The following is a 22,351-nucleotide window of genomic DNA, read 5'->3' on the forward strand; positions in this document are numbered from 1 at the left end:
ACTCCTTGGAAAAACAGTGAGTTACAATTTTCTTGGTTTTCTTTCACAATTTTCCTGGGAACAAAGCATTGTAGACATGTGGTTACTTGCTTTTTTTAAGGCAATCATCCTCTTCATTCTTCAACGATCGAGTTAAATGCATGGCTTTAAAGTTTCTTGCCTGAAATTCTGTTTCTTAGGAAAGCAAATTGCATTTCAAAGAAGGAAGGGAAAAAAAAAAAAAAAAAAAAAAGGGAAATCCAGATACAACCCGAAGTAAACTGAAAGGACATGATTCATGAGTGTTCATTCAATTAGTTGTTCTAGTAGAACCATTTTAGTGTTTTTGATGAGGTGTTTCTCTATAAATAAATATCAATAATGTTTAGCAACAAAGATTCTTGAGTATTTCATTGATTTTGTAAATTAAATTATACTGCATGAAGGATTCAGTTGTTCTTTTAAATATTTTTTCTATCATTATGATTAAAAACATCATAATTGTTTGATTTTTCTATATCGTGAAATTTTGACATGCATGTTCAATTTGGTATTTGATTCTCACTTGCATGGTGTATTGAGCCTTAGACTTAGGCAAGCAAGATGAATGATGCTCCAGTTATGGTGCGTTATGAAGTCATTTCAGATAAATATGGTGCTCTTATGAAACTCCAAAAGGTGCTCTTGGAACAAAGTTAGAGCTCACAAAGTTCTTGAAAACTCATTGAATTCTGTCTCTTTTGGTCTTCCTTCTTTGGGTGAGAGTATCTGTGCATAAAGAAGAAACAAAGTTTGATATTTGTTTTTAATAAGCGAAGGCTACAAAGCCTCATACAGCTTGTGAGAGGTGTGGGTCATGTTACTTCTGCAGGAGTTGCCTAATACATAAGTACAAGTTTGGCGTAGACGTCTGTTGACAGGTAGTTAAGCAGTTATATTTTTGAACGAAATAGATGGAGTTAACAGTCTTAGAGAGAAATCCCATTATAAAGTTAGCTGAACAATATGATTCTCACAAAGTATTCTGAGAAAAAAAAATTCAGATTCATGAAAATTTTTAGTAAGCTGTACTTCAGTAATAGCAGTTCAACTCCTGTTTCGGCAATAGTGTCAACAACTCTGTAATTTGTCCTGGAACCTTTATACTGAGCATTCAAGTTCAACGTACTACATTAGGAATTATAGATCACTTATAAGTAACTGGGAATTCTACCTTTCAGTATTTCTTCTGTTATCTGCTTATTATCATCCTCTACATTAATGGTACTTGTAAGTCTTTACCTACACAAGGGTTGTACGCCAATTCTGATTACAAATTCCTTTTGTGTGCATTTGTGTTACGGTCACCATTATCACATGCGTGAATTGGAATTTTAGGATAATGTTCTCTTTGCTCATACAGGTGTTCATTTTGGGGTTTGGAAATATTGGGATTGACTTGGCAAGTCGTTTGCGTCCGTTTGGTGTAAAAATTATTGCTACAAAACGGAGCTGGGCATCACACTCACAAGATTCTTCCCAGTCTAATGGTGTGCAAGGACATAAGCTAGAGGAGTAAAATTTACTGCTGAATAGAGCCTTACTCTTTTATGTTTTCTTTTATTTCTACAGGAGCTCCAGTTCAAAATGGTAGCACATATGATTTGGTTGATGAAAAAGGTGTTCATGAAGATATTCACGAGTTTGCAAGCAAAGCAGACATCGTTGTTTGCTGCTTAAGTTTAAATAGTGAAACAGTAAGATTGCTCATGTTCTTAGTCATTTCATTTCATATGCTTCTGCCGGGAATGATATTGTTTATGTTTTGTAACTCCAGCACCAAGCACGGTTGTACTTGCCAGCAAGACAATTATCATTCTTGTTATAATTGTTGCTTTTTGTGAAAATACATGCGAATATGGCTCTAAATGGCCATTAACTTCCCTTCTATTATAAATTGCTATTTATGTGTTGGATTGATATGGAATTTTAACTATATTTCCTTCTTTATTATGTTACTAATTTCTAGATTTAGAGAGAAAAAATTCCTCAATATGAAAGTTTATTTTTAAATTCTGGACATCTTCGAAGGATGTGTCTGACTTTGTCACACGTATTCTGGAGTGACTTCAAACAATGAGTCAAAATATACATAGTTCTCTGCAGAAGTGTCCAATAATTTGCTTTCTAAAACCTACTTATATTTTATCTATTCCAATTTCAGGTTGGCACTGTAAACAAGTCATTCATATCTTCAATGAGAAAGGTTAGTTTTTTATGCACTAGTGATACATGTAAAACACATAATTTTAGTTTGCAATAAATCTAAATTAGATATTTTTACAGTATCCAATCGACCAGCATTTTTGAGAAAGCCTAATGTGTAAACAAGATGGAGCCGGTCTTGACTATGAACTATGCTTATATAGTGCATTTATATAGGCTAGTGATGATTGAATAGTTTCTGAAATTAGATTCAGATTTTCCTTCATCTTATTGATATTTTAATATAACAATTGCCTAGAGTTTGGGAAAATGATTCCAAACTATCATATGTAAAATTGTTTATGTTCAGAATGTTAGCATTACAAATATACTTATTTCATTTCGGCATTTGCAAGCAAAAAGCACATATCACAGAAAGTGTTTGGTTGCACACTAAAGAAGTATGTTTTAGGATGTAAATTTAATAAATAAATCTGGTGTCTGTAGCTCATGTCCCCATCATGTTTCTTCTTTGTTTTCCTCTTTTCCGTCTTTGCCTGAGTTAAATTCTGCTTATCTTTTGTTCTATTTGTTGCTAATTCAGGGTGCCCTTTTAGTAAATATTTCTCGAGGGGGTCTTCTGGACTATGAGGCTGTTCTTTATCACCTCGTGTCTGGCCACTTAGGAGGCTTGGGCATTGATGTTGCTTGGACTGAGCCATTTGATCCTGATGATCCAATTTTGAAGTTCAAGAATGTTATAATCACACCTCACATTGGTGGAGTTACAGAACATTCTTACAGATCCATGGCTAAGGTATGCACCTTATTAACTAACTCTCCTGGATCACCCGCTTAGATTGTGGATAACAGTTTTATTTCTATCCAAAAAAAAAAAACAAACAGAGAGAGAGAGAAGATGATTGTAAGGCGCCTTAGGTACACTGGAAGTATACATGCAAAACCGCCCAACTAGAAGGAGAAAAAAAAACAACGAAATCATAATAACTAATCACTAAAGGAGAAACAAAAGTTGTTGTCCTGATATCTGTTTAATAATCCAAATGGATAATCTATGTTTTACTAATGACTCTGTCCTTTATGGTAGGTGGTTGGCGATGTTGCTCTTCAACTTCATGCAGGTAGTCCTTTGACAGGTATAGAATTTGTCAACTGAATTCAGTCAAGAGAAGTGTTTGATCGTGCAGCTATTATTGGTGGAGGAGTTTGATGGGATTTCTGTCAATTGAATGGAGTTGTATAAGTGATTAGATGATAAAGAAACCTCCCAAACTGAATGATAAAAACCCTTTCTCCCTTTCCCCCCGCTTTGAATAAAAAAATAAATAAAAAAAAAGAAAAAGAAAAGAAGATAAAAGTCATTTCATTTTTTTGGGATTTAAGGATATCTTATCTACATAAATTGTTACTGCCATGTAGGGGTGAGCAACGGGCGGGTTAAAACGGCCTGCATGCTCAAAGCCCTTTCCCTCACTCTCTCATTCTCCATTTCTCTTAGCTCTCTCATTCTCCCCTCTCAACATTGTCGAGGACTTCACAACTTTAAGATCTAGGAAAGTGAAGAGCAAGATTTGACAGTTGAAAAAATGCCTTCATGCCTATTGTTGTGTCTAAGGGAGAAAATGAATTATAGAAGTTTTGACAACTGTGAGAAAACTTTGAAGGAGCTTAAGTCGTTATGTGTCTATACCTAGTATATTTGGACCACAGTTTTTGTTTATATATCTATTGGTGATTTGTTGTCATGATTTTCTTGATCTCTTTTCTTCTTCTATTTAGGTGTTTTCTGTGTACTTTGTGTATCTGGAGTTTCCTTACTCCTTTCATGATAACTTGTTTACTTATCAAAAAAATCTTGTACCTATCGAGACTGAAATGGGTTGGAAATAAACTGGCCATTTTTCAAATTAATAAATAATCGTTAGGGTTTAGGGTTTAGACCTTGATTACAAAGTTAAAAAACTTTCAATTTAACATATTAAACTTTAAAAAACTTGCAATCTCATCCCTCTCATTAGGGTTTAGGGTGAAATGGTTACTATACCTTGCAAACTTCATGTATTTACAAAATTACCCTTCAATTATTATTATTATTATTATTAAACCAAAAAAAAAAAAAAAAAAAACTGAAAAAAATACATGGGTATTTTGAGAATTTTGCACACGGAGAAATTGCAAAATGTGAAATGTGAGATTGTAAATTTTGTAAAATGTATACACTAAACTAAATTGAAAGTTTTTAAACTTTGGGATAAGAGGTGAAGAAATTGAAAAAGCGATGAAAGTTCAAAAATGTTAAATAAATTACAAATACCAAAGCAACAAATAAAGATGTATCTCACATCGAGTAAATTCTATATATTATCATTTCATAATTTTCATTTTCCTTTTAACCCCACAAAACTAACGTGACATGATCTCCCAAAAAAAATAAAATAAAATAAATCATTTCCACCTTTCTAATATACATGTAATAAATCCATTAACGAAAGGAATAGCCAAACAATTTATTCAACTGCTACTCTAGCTCTACCAATGCAGTTCTCATGTATCATGTATGCCTTCATCTACACAATAGACGAAAGAACCCTTGAAGCCTTAGTTCTATTCTGTTCATTGCAGTGAAAGGCTGTAACCAGAGGATTGGTTGCTGCCCAAATTAATGGGTAAAACTAAGACATCAGAATATGTGTTGTGCAGTGGCATGACAATTAAGATAAACCTTTGGTTTTAATCTTTTGTCCATATTTGTACAAGAAATAAACAAATCAATTATTGAATACGTGAAATTATACGTAAATCTATATAAAGGCTTGAGAGTAATAATATTAAAAGTTATTCTTGAACTTATAATTAATTATTATTAAATTTTAATTCGACAACACGTAAGTAATTACTAAAATTACTCGACAAAAATGATTGAAGCATGCTCGTGACTGTGTCGTACAAATTGTATAATTCAGCTTTATTTGTTGTTGGCAAAAATGATAAAAGGCTAGAATTGAAGCACGCACGTGATTGTGCTGTAGAATTGTACGGATCACCACTATCTTCTTTCCATCACTTCAAATTGGTGCAGTGTAGTATGATCCTTCGTGACAAGACTGATTTTTACTTTTGTTGTCGGCAATCATGTCAATTTTGAAAGACGAAGGAAAAAATATTTTTGTCGTTGGTGTGATGAATAAAATTACTTGTATGATTCAATCATTTAAGTTTGTTGGTTTTTAAAAAAGATCGTTATTTAGTAGACTTATTATTCAACTAAAATGACGTAACAATGAAAATGATTTGAATAATTCTTTTTACAAAGTCCTTATTGTTTCAAATTAAGGTTAATTTTTATCGTTTGTATTATTAAAGTGATGATTAAGTAATTAAATTTATCTTTTCTTATCAGATTAAATTTTTGGAACAATCGGTAATTTAATATGGTATAAGAATCAAAATAGTGGGTTTGAAGGGAGTTTGAGCCCATACGTGAGAGAGAGTGTTAAAGTAATGATTAAGTGATTAAATTTATTTCTTCTTATTAACTTAAACTTGTAGGACAATTAGTAATTTAACGAGTATTATGGTTTCCAAAACTACTGGTAGTGTACTATGTTCAAGTGAAAAAACTGAACAATAAGAAACACCAGCTACAAGGAAAAAAAAATGCAAAATCAATAAATGTGATTTACTTGTTTTGTAATAAGTTTCCCGTGGTGTCAAAATGTTTTGAGAGCTTATTGCAAATAAGATAAATGGGTAACTTCACTTTTGATCTCTAAACTATCATGCGATTTGACATACTCCTGAATTTTGAAACCTCTCAATTTGGACCCCTAAACTTTCAATTGCAGTCAATTTATCCCCTCCGTCAATTTTTGCTGTTAAAACCCTAAAAAAACAAAATTACCCTTCAATTTTCTTTTTATTTAAAAAAAAAAAAAAAAAAAAAAAAAATTGAAAAAAAAGGGTCACAAGGTGGCCTAGCCGTGGGTCACCTATATATATATATATATAATATTTTTTTAATTTTTAATTTGAAATTAAAGGTAAATTCAAAATTTTATAAAAAGTTATGGTATAAACTTCACTGTCTCATGTTTAACGTTTAAAATGTAATTGAAAGTTCAGGAATCCAAATTGAGAGGTTTCAAAATTCGGAGATATATTAAATCGTGTGGTAGTTCAGGAATTTAAAGTGAAGTTACCCGTAAGATAAACTATATGAAGTGATTTTGGTCCATCCTATGAGCTGTTACTCTGTTTTAGGAGCCGAAGCATGTTTCAAAATTCAAATAATTCCTACAATATAAGCCATAGATTGTATACGGTGGAGCTCAACCCCAACCTGCATAAATTGTCCTGCAAAAACTTGTTCTTCCAACAGAAAGGCTTGAATATCTTGTTTGAATAATAGTATGTTATCCCGGATTGCCGGCATGCCTGCATGATGCTTTACTTTTTATGTGGAGTTTCTGTCTTTTGCTTTTTCTCTTTCTATGTCACCTATAATCATACTTCAGATATATAGGACTCCAATATGTAGTTTTCCACTGTTTTACCAGCTCCTCAAATGGGTCTTCTTCTTCTAATTCTTCTAAGGTTTTCAATGCAGACTGTCGAGCATGGATGAGATTACAGGTGGGAATGGTAAAAATAAAATCACCCGTATTCTTTTTTGTGGGCTGAACTATCCTGCTTCTCATAGTTACACAAGAGAATATTTGCAAAAGCACCCCTTTATTCAGGTACTTTGTTGTTTAAGAGTGCATTTGTGAATGTTCTATCCCAAGTTGATAAAGTATATGAAAAAAAAAGAAAAATAGTTAATATACATAAATAGACCCGAACTTAGTAGCTTAAGCTTTTGGGCTAATCTGAATATTAATCAACTCTTACTTCTTTTTGTTGTATCTGTTTGTTCTTTCTTTGATATGTGCCTGACATTCTCTTTAATTATTAGATATTTGTTGAACAAAATGAATCGTTGAATATTTGTAGGATCCGTTTTTTCAAAAAAAAAATAATAATAATAGTAATTTGTTGAACAAAATTTGTGATGAAGGGGGTTTCTTCTTAGGCATAATCACTTCTCAAAAAATTGTGCCAGTCAATTATCAGAAAAGGGGTCAAGTGTTAAAAGGATAAAATCTAAACAAATTAAGCATATCTCACTAAGTCAACAATCCCTTGATTTCTTCCCCATGTACTATGCTTACTCCATATTTTATTCGATGGTTTATGAGATGTGTTTCCCTTCATTAGTCTATATATTATCTTCTCTTGTAACTATAAAAATCACTTAATTAAGATGTAATCTTTTGTATTCTCTACTTCTTCTCTTTACAAAACTTTCATCCATTTTCTATATTTTAAATCAAGTAGTTTGCTTTCTCTAAGTTTTATCAATAGTTTTTTGTGGGGTTTTTTTTTTTTTTTTTTTTAATTTTTAATTTTTTAAAATTTTTTTGTATTTTTTGTTTTATGAATGACTTAACACTGGTTAACTTAGCATTGCATTTGGGTATTAATGACTTGTCAAATGAGACATGCAGAATATGACAAACCATTAATTTTGACGATAATTAAAGTGACAGCAATGACTAAATTCAAATGATGAGATGAAAATCCAGGGGCTAAATGTTAATTTGTAGTAGCTTCTCAAATTTAATTAACTCTCGGCTTTCCATGGTGTCGTTTTAATGAATTTCTTGTCTTCAGTTAATCAACAGAATTATTAAGAAACTAGTTATTTTTCAAATGTTGTAGGTTGATGCTGTTCCCTTCGACGATGTGCCTAATTCTATAGCAAAGTATCACGTGTGCGTTGTGAAAACCATGAAGCTAGACTCAAATATTATCTCTCGTGCAACTCAAATGAATCTTATAATGCAGTATGGTGTTGGTTTGGAAGGTAATTATTCAATTTAACACATTTATTTATCTTCATTTTAATAAGAGAAAACTTCATTTACCACCCATGATCTTTCATAAGTTTTGCAATTATACCCTTAAACTTGGATAAGAGGGTTGGAATTGTAAACTTATGAAAGATTGGTAACCTTAAATGACACTTTTTAAAGTTTAAGAACATGATTGCAAAAATGATGAAACATTAGGGATAGTAAGTGAAGTTTTTCATTTTAATAATTTGACTATATTACTGTAATGAAGGTGTTGATATTGATGCTGCTACGAGGAATGGAATCAAAGTTGCTAGGATTCCGAGTGACATAACAGGAAATGCAGCATCATGTGCAGAACTATCTATATATCTGATTCTGGGCCTTCTTCGAAAGCAAGTATGTTACTTTAAATCTAATCTACAAGTATTATTATTATTTTTCAAATGAGCATATAAGATATTAACCGATAAATTGTTAAATTATTATTTGTCTCAAAAGCTTAAACTTGTAGAAATAGTAATTTATATATTCTAACACTTCTCCTGACATATATGTAGGTTCAAACTCTTCCCTTAATAGGTGAGATCCAACATGTGAAATATTTAATTGAAATATAAGATGAATGACGGAATCAATGTTCGAACTTGTACATTTGGCTCTAATACGACAATAAATCATTACTTATCACCAAAGCTTAAGCTAATAGGAGAGAATAAATTTAATCATTTAATCATTTAATCAAATAAAAGTATATATATACGGATACAAAAAGAAACCCTTGTATATGATACATGTCAATTTTTTATTAGTTCCTCTAGATTGCACATATGGCATAACCATTCCAATAACATCTAGAAATTACCAGATTATGCCTACTTTAATAAAACAGAATTAAATTGAACCAGCAGCAATCGAACCTAAAGAAACTTAGTACCAAGACTCAATAGCTGCTAGAGTAGCCTATGAAGGGTGTCAATTAGGCCCCAAATAATAACTAAATCATATTTTATATTTACTTTGGATCTTGATTTTTCATAAACTTTTTGCTGGCTGCATGAGAGAGAGAGAGAGAGAGAGGTTTTTCCAAAATGTTTAGTAGAATTTTCTCCTCACTATATGAATGAAACCAGTTTTACAGAAAGATATTGGAAACTCTTTCTGGTCAGGTTTTGATGAGTACTGTGAGGATTGTATTCCAACAAGTAAAACTTTGAGGCTAAAGTTGATGTGGGGTTCCCAATCAAATTACCAAATGGTTGACATAACTTTTTGGCTATATTGTTTGTATGGCTGGTCCCTAAGTCTGGCTTTGCTACCTTTTTATGAGTTGCTAGTGCTCTTTCCATGTACCTGCACTTTGGGATTTTATGATTATGAGAGTAGCCTTGCCCTGTGTTTCTCTTCCATCCCATTGTCTGAATTTCTGGTATTTTCATTTTCTCTATAATTTGTGTTATTGTTGCAGAATGAGATGCAAATTGCTGTAAAGCAGAGAAAGCTTGGAGAACCACTTGGTGAAACACTACTTGGAAAAACAGTGAGTCACAATTTTCTTGGTTTTCTTTCACAATATTCCTGTGAACAAAGCATTGTAGACCTGTGGTTACTTGCTTCTTTTAGGCAATTATCCTCTTCATTCTTCAACCTTCGAGTTAATTGAATGCCTTTAAAGTTATAAATTTTCTTGCCTGCAATTCTGTTTCTTAGGAAAGTAAAGTTATAAGTAACTGGGAATTCTACCTTTCAGTATTTCTTCTGTCATCTGCTCATTATCATCTTCAACATTAGTGGTACTATTAAGTCACCATTATCACGTACCTGAATGGGCTTTTAGGATAATGTTCTCTTTGCTCATACAGGTGTTCATTTTGGGATTTGGAAATATTGGGATTGACTTGGCAAGGCGTTTGCGGCCGTTTGGTGTAAAAATTATTGCTACAAAAAGGAGCTGGGCATCACATTCACAAGATCCTTCCCAGTCTAATGGTGTGCAAGGACATAAGCTAGAAGAGTAAAATTTGTTGCTGAATAGAGCCTTACTCTTTTTATGTTTTCTTTTATATGCACAGGAGCTTCGGTTCAAAATGGTAGCACACATGATTTGGTTGATGAAAAAGGTTCTCAAGAAGATATTCAAGAGTTTGCAAGCAGAGCAGACATTGTTGTTTGCTGCTTAATTTTAAATAGTGAAACAGTAAGACTCCTCCTGTGCTTATTCATAAACAGTATGATGGCTCTAAATTGGCCATTAACCTCCTTATATATTATCTACTTGGAATTTCAGGCTGGCACTGTAAACAAGTCATTCATATCTTCAATGAGAAAGGTTAGTTTTGATGCACTTGTGATACATGTGATAAACTTAATTTTAGTTTCCAATTATCTAAATTAGATATTTTTTAGAGTATCCAATCGACCAACATTTTTGTGAAAGCCTAACTCAATCGGCTGAGCATCACACCTCATGAAGTGGCGAAGGTTACTAATTCGAATCTCCCCTGACCCTCTTGTGTGGACATGTTAAAAAAAAAAAAAAAAATGATGGAGCAGATCTTGACTATGAACTGAGATTTTCTGAAATTACACTGTGATTGTCCTCCAGCTTATTGATGTTTTAATATAGCAACTGCCTCAAGTTTGGGAAACTGATTCCAAACTATCATAATGTAAAAATGTTTATGTTTGGAACATTTGCACAGTACATGTGTTTGGTCCCAAATTAAAAATGTATATTTTAGGATATTTAGCCTCATGTCTCTGTCATTTTTCTTCTTTTGTCCACTATTCCCTCTGTGTTTGCCTGAGTTAAATTCTGCTTATCTTTTGTTGTATTTTGTTGCTAATTCAGGGTGCCCTTTTAGTAAATATAGCTCGAGGGGGTCTTCTGGACTATGAGGCTGTTCTTTACAACCTCGAGTCTGGCCACTTAGGAGGCTTGGGCATTGATGTTGCTTGGACTGAACCATTTGATCCTAATGATCCAATTTTGAAGTTCAAGAATGTTCTAATCACACCTCACATTGGTGGAGTTACAGAACATTCTTTCAGATCCATGTCTAAGGTATGCACCTTATTAACACTCCTGGATCACCTGCTTAGATTGTGGATAACAATTTTATTTCATCCCCAAAAAAAAAAAAAAACAAAAAACAAATAGAGAGAGATCGAGAGAAGACGATCGTAAGGCGTCTTAGGTACACTGGAAGTATATATGCGAAAATGCAATAACTATTCACTAAAAGAGAAACAAAAGTTGTTGTCGTAATATCTGTTTAATAATCCAAGTAGATAATCTATGTTTAACTAATGACTCTGTCCTTTATGGTAGGTTGTTGGCGATGTTGCTCTTCAACTTCATGCAGGTAGTCCTTTGACAGGTATAGAATTTGTCAACTGATTCAGTTAAGAGAAGTGTATAAGTGATTAGATGATAAAGAAACCTCTCAAACTGAATGATAAAAATCACATTTCATTTTTTGGGATTTAATGATATCTTATCTGCATAAATTGTTGCCGCAATGTAGGGGTGAGCAGCGGGTTGGTTAAAATTGTCCCGCCCTCTCAAATTTGACCGCTTGTAAGGGTAATGGGCGGATTTTTCTCCCGTTACCCAGGCAGGGGGATGAGATTTAAAATATCTACACATTTAGGGAGGGATACCATGTCCATGTATTGAAAAAAATGATAATTTGAAAACATGACATAAGAGAGTATGTTTTTAAAAATGTATGAATTTAAGAGTCAAACTACAATTTTAAAAACTAATTATAATTTTACCAAATGCTTAACTGAATTTTAAAATTATAATTTTTTAAATTACACGTTTTAAAATGGTCAAATCAATTAGAACGCTTGATAATGCACACAATATGTGAGATTTAGGACAGGCCTAACACATGCTGCCAATGTGACACTGACAGCAACACGATGCAACACATATTAACATCAGAATATAAATACTAAAACGAAACTATTTCAAACTTTATATTAATGTTTTATTTTTATAAAAACAATTGTGTACAAACTTCATTTTCACCATTAATTGAAATAATGACGTATAGACATTGTAACTTTCATGGCCCAAAAAAGGCCACCTCCATTGTTTTCGATCAATCAATCCCTCAAAATCTAAACATTTATGAAAAATGTTTGGAGCAATACAAGTTTTACTAGCTTTTCTTATATACTCATGTGACGGTCCGCATGTGTGTTACGTGACATAATATAGATGAAAAAAAATAAAACAACAAAATTTGACAGATAAATTTGTAAAGATCCTGTAATAAAAACTACCGGTGTTTAAATAACCATTTTTGCTCCTTGATTGTCTTTCCATGCTCTTAAATAATCTATTTGCAAAAAGTTTCAGAATTGCATTTGGAAAACGAGCTCTAAAAGCCATTTTCAGCTTTTGAAACTCATAATGAGAACTTTTCTTTTTTGTTTTTTTTACTTTCAATTTTGAGAAAGAAACCTGCAGAAACATCTTTATTGTAATTCAACTACTTTTAACACCCATCTCTCCACCTTCATTGCCTTGACACTTGACAGCCTTTTAATTCATAACCATGCAGTACTCTTTATACAAACAAAAATATGAATGGTTTCTCCATAATCAAAAAAAAAACCAAACAGAAAAATATCAAACACCCACCAATGTCCTTCCCAAAAAACCTCAGCTCTCCATTCCTAGAAACCAAACCTCTCCAAAATACCAGTTTTACTACCTCGGACGCCGACACACATGATTCATTTCTAGAGCAAGACAATGATGATGATGATGATGGGGAGATTCTTGGGGTGATTCTGGGCAGAAGCAATCCTTGTTTGTCTGCATATTTTGCCAAGCAACCCACGTCAGCAGTGCTTGAGAGCAGTGGAAGTACAAGTACGAGGACAATTTCCATGAGCTTATCCGATAAACGAGGCTCGGTGGTGGAGAGTGCAGTGAGGAGGGCATTTTCCATGAGGGTATCGGCGCCTGTGGTTTCAGAAGGTTATCACCGGATCGATCACCGGTGCAACTCCGATGAAGATGACCAATGTCTGATTGCTGCTGACGCGAACGCCAGACGGCGGACAAGAACCAACAAAAGGAAAGCCAACATCTTTGAAGCCTGCAGGCGCCTCTTGGGGTTTTAATATTGTTTTGTATTTTGTAATTGTTTCACTCTTTATTACTGAGATTAATTAATCATTTCATTGCCACTGCTCTTGAGTCTTTATCAGTGCAGGGTGCCCTTTTTTCTTTTTTCTTTTTTCTTCTAAGGCAGGATGCCCTTTTGTTTATGAAGGAATAACCGCAGTTTTTTTAAAGCCCACTTATACGAACATGTGTTCAAACAGTGCAAGACTAAATTGTTTGGTGGAATTTGTTGCAATTCGGACACTCAATTGCTGGAAATTTCAATCCCTCTCATACCACATGCATTGAGTAATTATCAAGCTCACTTTGAAGGTGATCCAAGGGGATTATTGCATTAAGTAGAGTTTTGAACTTTCGATCTGCACTATTAAGAAGGTAATTATATCTGGAACTGAAAAATCATAGTCTTGTATATATCTCTTATGAGAAATGTTACGTCCTTCTTCATGTTTTCCTATGTTGATGTTGTTTTTTTTAAAAAATAAAAATAAGAAAACATTAGAAAAACACCAACAAGAAATAGTCACTTATTTCTACCATGTTCATGCGATTCAACTTTCCCATGTCTATTCCTTCAATAACTCCTAAAATTGAAAGTTTTGCATCTTTTTGGCTCTTCACCTTTTATTTATTTATTTATTTTAAAAAAAAAAACAAATTGAAATCTTTATTGATAATCTATCAATCAAGTAGGGGAAATAAGGCTCCCTAAATACAATATCATCGACATAATTTGGGATTTCTTCAAACCAAACTCTATCTATGACATTTACAATAGCCTCTCTAGCGAGACTATAAGCAGCATAATTCGCATTCCTCCTAATATGTGCAATCCTCCGTGACCTCAGCCGGTGCAAAACTTCTTTGATCCCATCAATTAAATGCCCAATCTTGCTCAAATTCTTTTCCACCAATTTGACCGCATTAACAATTTGTAGAGCGTCGCCTTTTAAGATTATATCAAAGAAGCCTATCCTCGCGTATATAGTTGCTATTGCCCCAACCACTGCAGGTTTGAGAAAACAATTTTGTATAGCATATCTCATTTTACAAATCAACATTAGATTTGTAGACCCTATATTAGTTAATAATAGATATTTTATAATAATTGATCTATTAAATTTATAAAAAAAAAATATAAATTAAATATGAAAAATTTACTCACCCCAGCATTTCTTTTTAAATTATGTGTCTACAGTTTCTTCGACGGACCTACCCTTCACCCCATTGCTTAAGTCTGAAGCCCTACCCCACCATGTGAAAGTGCTGTGTGTTGCGTGTGATGAAACCCGGAGACAGGACAAGTTATGGTGCATATTTGTGTCACGAAATGTCCAAAACCAACCATGACTTACAGGAACATCACATCACACCGAAATTCCACGCCAATTACGGATTCACACCCAAATTTACCGGGTGCAAAGCAAATACTATTTTTTTTTTTTTAAAAAAAAATATATATATATATCTTTTTACATTCAGTGTATTTTCAGTATATCTCTGTATATCTTTTATTTTCAAATCTCTATACTTAAAAAGCCTCTATGCATAGCTGGTCATATGAAGTTACAAATTATTGCTTTTTTTTATTTTTTTAATTATTGTGGCGTTCTTGTAATTTATGTTTAGTTACTGCTATAGTGTGGATTTTTTTTTTGTTAGTTTGCTTTTAAGTGCTTTAGTTTTAGAACATGTGCTTAGCATTGGTGCGATTCTTTAATTGATTCATAAAAAAAAAAAAAAATGATTTATTTTTTTGTATGTTGAGCGTGTTTTTAACATTGTAATATTATATACAAAAAGAATAATTGTAAACTAAATCAATGGATCGTTTGGAATTGTGTTTTTAAAAAATTATGATTTGAAAATGAGTTTTTTATTTTTAATAATGCATAATTTTAAAAGTCAAATTGCAATCTTGTCAAACGTTTAACTACGTTTTCAAAAATCGTAAATTTCAAAATCTTACTTTTTGAAATCGCAAATATAAACACAAGCTATCATTAATTGGCCTTTCAACCTTATTAACGGACAATGATAATCTCCATTTCATATAAAATTGATCACATTCATTTTATAGTTATGATTTAAAGTTTGTGCATGAACAATATACATAATGCTACATCATTTAAATTATTTTAAAAACATGTTAATGTTAGCTTTAATGTAACTGCATGTGTCCTTTGAATCTCATGAAGAGAGGGTTGTGGGTGGCTTTTCAACCTCATTAACTATTAACCACATGTGTCCTTTCAATTTCATTAACTACTGCATGTAAATGCCGGCCTTTTAACTCTTTGCTCACAAGTCCCTAAGAAATAGTTTAATTGGCTGTGAACCATGTCTTATGAAGCGGAGGTCACTAGTTTGAATTTCGCTTCCCCCCTCTTGTGTGGACATATCAAAAAAAACCAAAAAATCTCTACTTACAAAAAAATAAATAAATAAATAAATTTAAATAGAATACTGAAAGTGAATCTCTATTTTTTATTTTTTTATTTTTAAAAAATGGCCGAATAAAAGGTATTTAAAAAAAGTAAATAGTTAAAATAAAGAAATAAGACTTTTATAATTAAAATATGAAATAAATTTAGGAAGCACATCTGATGTTAATAATGGTGTATCTACTATTGGAGCATTTTTATTAAGCTTTTCAAATTTGGCTTTTTTTTTTTTTATAAAAAAAGAAAAAAAAAAAAAAGAAAAAAAAAATTGAAAACCTCACAAAAGAGTCCTTGAACAAGCTTTTTATTATATTTCAAATTTAACTTTGATCAAAAAGGCTTTCCCAAAATCAAGAGCCAAAAAGTAAAAACTATTTAATTTTTTAAGCTTATTATATTTGTTTCCTTCCTCTATATCCTCTACCAAAAACAAATAAATAATTAACAAAGATTGAAAAAATATATTTAATTGAAGTCAAAAAATGTAGAAAGTTTGATATTTGATTCATTTTAAAAATGGTTCTATAAATTAGAAAAAAGTGGGTTTTGCCTTCAAATTTAACTTTTATTTGAAGATCAGTTCAATAAGAATGCTCTTATGATAGCATGGTTAACAAGAAGAGAAATGTTATAGTTCCTTTTGGTACTCTCCTGATCTTACTTAAATATTATTTTCTTAAAAAGCAGAAGAAAATAAACTCACTCTATCGGTCTCTCGTGTTTTTAAAAAAAATAATATTCATAATATAAAATCAGAAGCCGTCACATTTCTCAAACAAGAAGTTCCTCCCATTTTTAGTTTTCATTAGCATTATCTTTTATATATAATTATATATTGTGTAGTAGGAAAAGCCAATGGATAGTTTTTTCTTCTTCATGTGTTGACAGAGAACATTGATTCACACCTTTTTCAACGCTTCATCATCAAAAAGACCAACCACTTCTACTGACTCTCTGTCGACCTCAGAATCTTTGTTTCAACAAAAGGAAATAAATACATGATTAAAACAAGTCTCCCCTCCTATTATTGCTTCCCAAATTTTTGTTCACATCCGTCATCCGTCCATTGATTAGCTTCATTTCCACGCCATATTAAATACTCTACATTTTCTACGGCAGCTATGCACAGTGAAACACTTCAAATTTTATTTACTTTTTGGACAGATATTTCAACTACAATTTCACAAATTATCCAGAATTTCTTTACTTAGATACCTGATTTCCCCCCCCCCCCATTTATTTGAATTATGTGTATGTTTAAAAAAAATATTATATATATGATATAATGGTAAAGATAATTTTGAGGTTCCAATTTTGAATTATTTGTTAATGCCTTTGTTTGAAAAAAAAAATTATATATATACCACAGTCCCTTTTTCAACAAATTTCATCTTCATTTTAGATAAAAAATAATAATAATAATAATAAAATATATATATTTTTAACTACACACTTTTCTAAAGCACCTACATCCCTATTATAGCTATCAATTTTTGTTATTTTATTTATATACTTTCACTATTTCAAAAGATTTCAAAAGATAAGAGAGAATCATTCTTTTTATTTTTATTTTTTTTATTAGTATATTTATAAATTTATTTATTTTTGACATTTAGCTATCTTTTTTTATAACGGGTTCATTTAGGTTTATAATTTTAAAATGTATAATTTAAAAAAAGTAATGCTACACACTTCAACTTCTTAATACCTATTTTCTCGCACCCATAAGTGGCTCTAAAAAAATGGGCCATGAAAACTCTTGCAAACTAACATTTAAAGAGGTAACATGTGTCTCTTAATATATAAAAATCAAATGATTTTGTAATAACTTGTACTTCTAGCAATGTGGCCTTGAAAATCAATATCATACATTTCTAAAAAAATGCACCTTTTCACCAACGATTTAAAAATCTATACTTTTAAATTGTAATTTTTTCAAAACACGATACATATTTTTAACAAAATAACACTAACAAACAAACACACTCTAAAATAATTAACCGTATGTAAGTAATTTTTTGACCAAATTTTATTTTACAGTTAGCAAAAATAACAATTTTGACTGGTCCAAGAGAAAATGGTCTCTCCTCCAAAACTAGACGCTTTACCTTATCTTTGCAGGCATTTTCTGGCCTCATCCAACTCTAAACTCCTATCATTCTGCTCTACCATCAATGCTATATATCCCTCCGCTCCTCTCGCCCTCTCTGTTCCCACTCCTTCTAGATCCACTCCACCCACAATCTTCTTCTTCTTCTTCTTCTTCTTCTTCTTCCAGTGCACGGCAGGAGCAGAGTAAAAAGAAACATGAACACACCACCTTTCTCAAACGACAAGTCGAAAAACCAAGACATGGCGACACTACAGCAAAACCAGAACACCAGAAAACCAGTGATGACGATCTCCCATGATGTCGTATCCTTTCCTCATCATAAACAAGTACATGGGGAAGAAGAAGAAGAAGAAGAAGATGGCGCGGGAGAGATATTTGGGGTGATTTTGAGAAGAACCTGCTCTGTTTCCAATTCCTCTGCTTTTTCTGACGTGCTTTGGGCTAATGAGAAACAAAAAAAGAACAGCACTGTGAGGAGGGTGTTATCCATGAGGAAATCATCGTCTCCGGTTTCCGGCGGGTATTGTAGGATCCATCACCGTTGTGATCCGCTTGCTAAAGATGATGATGATGATGATGATGATGATAAATCAATGCAAGCAGGGAGATCAAAGAAAAAGAAAGGCAAGATCCTTAAAGCCTGTAGGCGTCTCTTTCGATTTTAGTCTCTACTCATTATCATCTCTTAATTAATACTTCTTAATTGCAGGCTTCACATATATATTTATATATAATTTTATTTATTTATTTTTCATTTGTATTATTATATGGGTACTAAGCCTGTAAAATTTAATCTGGACGAAGTAAAAAAAAAAAAATCCCTACTCTAATTAACTAACAGTTTTACCAGGAAAGTTGTAATGTTGATATTTGCCCAACTTTTGATATGTTATATTTCATCTCTGCATTTATACGATGTTATAATTAATGTGAAATTATGAATACCGTCAATTAAATATACTAATTTTAAATTTTGACCAAATGGAGAGGATTCTTGTTCATTCATGGCTGGCATTGACCATTACCTACACAAAGTGCAATGGAGAGGAGTGTCCTGATGCCAAAATATTTAAAGTAATATAACTTTTACTATAATTCTTTACAAATTCACTTGCGATGGAAATGAGTGCCGGATGGCTTGTTAACATGGCACGTGCTACATAGACTATTATGTAAGTTTGTAAACTTGTCATTTGGACTGACAAGTGGCAATTCATATTTTAGCGGTTAACCTGATAATGAATAGGCGAAGTATCATAACTAACGTTTTCTAGTAATAATGTTGATTTATGTACTTTTAACGAATTTCATCAAAACTTTATGGACTATCCAAATGATACACCACTTCAAAAGCTTTTGCAAAAAGAATCACTTGTAAAAACTATTAAATTGTAATGAATTTTTTCTTCAAACTTGCTTTCTAATTGCCAGGTACATTTCCATAATTAGTAGGTTAGTGAAAGTTATATTTTGATGATTAAGCCAATATATCCTTGAGATTTGACTTATCAACATAAATTGTTTATTTTTACTTCTAGTTACCATCTAATTTACAATGTTCACCTAAACTTTCAAAATTTGTATTTTTACAACTTACATTACCTCTTCCGTTAATTTTTTTTTTTTTTTTTGGTAAAGTCCATTTAACCTCCTCAAATTACTACCAAATTAATGACAATATACCCCATAATGCTAGCAAAATGACGAAATTACTCGTATAGAATTTTCAATAAGACAAAAATACCCATAAAATTTTGAAAAAAAATTAAATTTTATTATTTTTGTTTTTATTTTAGTAAGGGTAATTTCATCATTTTTTTAAAAAATTGGGAGTACATTCTAATTGATTTGATAGTTTGAGGGATAAATTGTTACAATTAACAGTTTGTGAGGTAGATTGTCATTTGGATTGGGTGGTAGTTTGAGGAAGTCAAGTGGACTTTACTATTTTTTTTTTTTTTTTGGGGTTAAATCCATATGGAAGGATCACGTGAGTTTCACATGACCCAATCTGTTATAGCCTCGTTGAGATGTGGTAAAAATGCAATTATGCCTTTAAATAAAATTTTTTTTAAAAAAAATCCAAAACTTCGTTGGGCCTGCACGGTCACCAAACACTTAATTAAACTAATTAAACACTTAAAAAGCCTAATTTGTTGGGCCAATAAGCACACAACCATCAAAAAACCACATACTCTAAAAGAATGATATTCTGCAATAATTAACTTTATATCAACCCAACTTTTAAATAAATCGTTAACAAAACAATTTTAATTACAACACAAGTTCACCTAGTCCAAAAATATAGAATGAAATATCAACCTTGGCTTGTAGCGAATACGCTTATTCCTTACAGATTGACTCGGGAAGGGTTAAAGTTAGAAGTTTGTTCTTCATTGCAGAAGAACTAGGAAGTCTTCACGCAAACTTTTTGAAAAAAGAAATATTGTAAGGTTTTATCTACCTCATTTGCAGACAACAAGTCAATCAAGATGGTTGCAGTGGTTGCATTTGCTGAAAAACCCTTGTTAACCATCATCAGGAGATAATTTATTGCCCATGATGTCTCATTATGTTGTAGTAACCCTTGAATGATTGTGTTGTATGTAAAATCATCAGCTGAGCAACCGTTCTTGTCCATTTTCTCAAGCAACTCACTCACTTCATTTAGTAGTCCCTCTTTGCAAAGCCCTTTGATCATTATAGTGCAAGTCCAAACATCAGGTTGCAACCCTTTGGTAGGAAGACTATTAAAGGGTTCTTTTGCAGTCATTAGTTTCCCAGCAGTACACATTACCATCAATCAAGATGTTGTAAATCACAAGATTAAAGTCCAACTTTTGGTCTTCCATTTCCAGAAATAATGCCATTGCCTCATAAAAATGTAGGTTCTTACAACGGCCGTCTAACAAAATAGCATATGTTTGTAGATTTGGATGTTGGCCACAAGCTTGCATCTCATGGAGTAGCTCTAATGCATTGTGAGGTCTCCTAGCTCGGCAAAACCCACCTATAAGAGTGTTGTAAGTGACAACATTGGGAATCATTCTGTTGTTAGACATTTCACAAAAGACTTATTGCCTCATCAATTCTTCTATATTTACAATATCCATGGACCAATATTTTATAGCTAACAATAGAAGGCAAACAACCCTTTTGAACTATTGTATTAAATATTTTGACACCTTCATCCACTCTATCTTTCAAACAAGAACATTCAATCAAAGAATTGTAAGTGACTACAGCAGTAGCAGCTGCAAGCTCAGATCAAACCCAGCCAATCCTCCCACGTGGAAAATATGCGGCTCCAACTTCCGAGCCCAAGAGGGTCCAAAGTCAAATTTTTGGACTTAATCGAGCTGAGAGGTCAGATCAAACCTTTTTTTTTTTTTTTTTTAAAAAAAAAAAAGGAACTCTGATAAAATTACAATTCTACCATTAAAAAATGCAATAAATATTATGTACGTAAGAATTTTATCTTCAAAACGTGATGTGACTTTTAAAATCGTCATTAGATTAAATCCAAGAGTAGTTTTCTGCCATGAACAAGGGATACCACAGCACATAGTTGAGGGTGATGCTAAGCAAGTTACGGATGCCATACAAGCTCGAGGAAAGATTGCCAGCATGTTTGGTCAACTAGTGGATGATGTTTTACTAGTATTAAATTCTTTTCTAAAATGGCAAATCCAACATGTGAATCGAGATGCAAACAAGGCAACCCATGGATTAGCCAAAGTGGCAATTACATAAGTCATAGATACAACTTGGTTGGAGGAAGTTTCTTTAAGTATCGGTGATATTGTTTTGACAAAATAATTGCTCTGTCAATGATTCATTAATGAAAGTTTATAAGATTTAGTAATCCATTGCAAATTCAATGTGATTATAAAAGGCACATCACCTTTAGGGAATAAAAGTCCTACGTATAACATTCCTCGTAAAACTATTGCACCCCAAACATTAATTTTGTATTACTTAAGAACTATTATAAAAATTTATGACTACAGAAAAGAGACATGATTTTCTGATTTGATCCAAAAATCACAACCCCAAAACCCCCCACATTAGCCAAAAAGTCACTGCCTCTTCCAATTTTGTTAAATTCAAAAGGTTTCCTTTTTGAATAGCCATACGAAGTAACCAATCTCCAACCCTCATAGATGGTCTTATTACGTTCCACTTCCAAATGGGAAAAAGATTAAAGGGAAGAAAGGAAGCCATTATGATCATGGTCTTCATTTTACTTGTGTTGATCAAAGTCCAAGTTGGCAACCCTAACCCCCCCTCGGATCTCCCTCCCATTCCGATTTCCTGCCGTGCCGGCGTTATACCACGACAAAACAACCTGCCTACGCTGAAAGTACACCCAATGGCAAAACTATGCCTCTCTAAATGTAAAATTAGATGTGGACGACATTTCGGTCCATCCCACACTCATGTACGAAATTCCCTTGGCTACTAGCTTTGCATTGTGCCATGCCTACCAAAATGCCTGCAAAATCCTTCATTTTATCCATAATTATTTTATTTTGCTTCTGTGGAAACCATGTTCACCAACATTGGG

General features: G+C 32.5%; 2 protein-coding genes across 2 annotated transcripts; both read left to right on the forward strand.

The window, feature by feature from the left end:
- Positions 1 to 4: 4 nt before the first annotated feature.
- LOC132189489 (uncharacterized) lies at positions 5 to 3,929 on the forward strand (the record flags this gene model as incomplete). Its single annotated transcript, XM_059604231.1, has 6 exons — positions 5 to 16; positions 1,382 to 1,508; positions 1,591 to 1,715; positions 2,183 to 2,224; positions 2,768 to 2,980; positions 3,272 to 3,929. Coding segments are annotated over 6 exons (588 nt in total), but the record flags the coding sequence as incomplete, so codon positions are not given.
- Positions 3,930 to 6,483: 2,554 nt separating this feature from the next.
- Positions 6,484 to 11,552, forward strand: LOC132190539 (uncharacterized). Its single transcript, XM_059605561.1, has 10 exons — positions 6,484 to 6,591; positions 6,791 to 6,923; positions 7,945 to 8,089; positions 8,350 to 8,477; positions 9,547 to 9,618; positions 9,941 to 10,067; positions 10,151 to 10,275; positions 10,366 to 10,407; positions 10,930 to 11,142; positions 11,410 to 11,552. The coding sequence occupies exons 2-10, from the start codon at positions 6,801 to 6,803 to the stop codon at positions 11,476 to 11,478; spliced, it is 1,044 nt and encodes a 347-aa protein (XP_059461544.1). The 5' UTR covers positions 6,484 to 6,591; positions 6,791 to 6,800; the 3' UTR covers positions 11,479 to 11,552.
- The last annotated feature ends 10,799 nt before the right edge of the window (positions 11,553 to 22,351 follow it).

This window comes from Corylus avellana, chromosome ca8 (genome assembly GCF_901000735.1).
Source record: "Corylus avellana chromosome ca8, CavTom2PMs-1.0".
Lineage (NCBI taxonomy): Eukaryota > Viridiplantae > Streptophyta > Magnoliopsida > Fagales > Betulaceae > Corylus > Corylus avellana.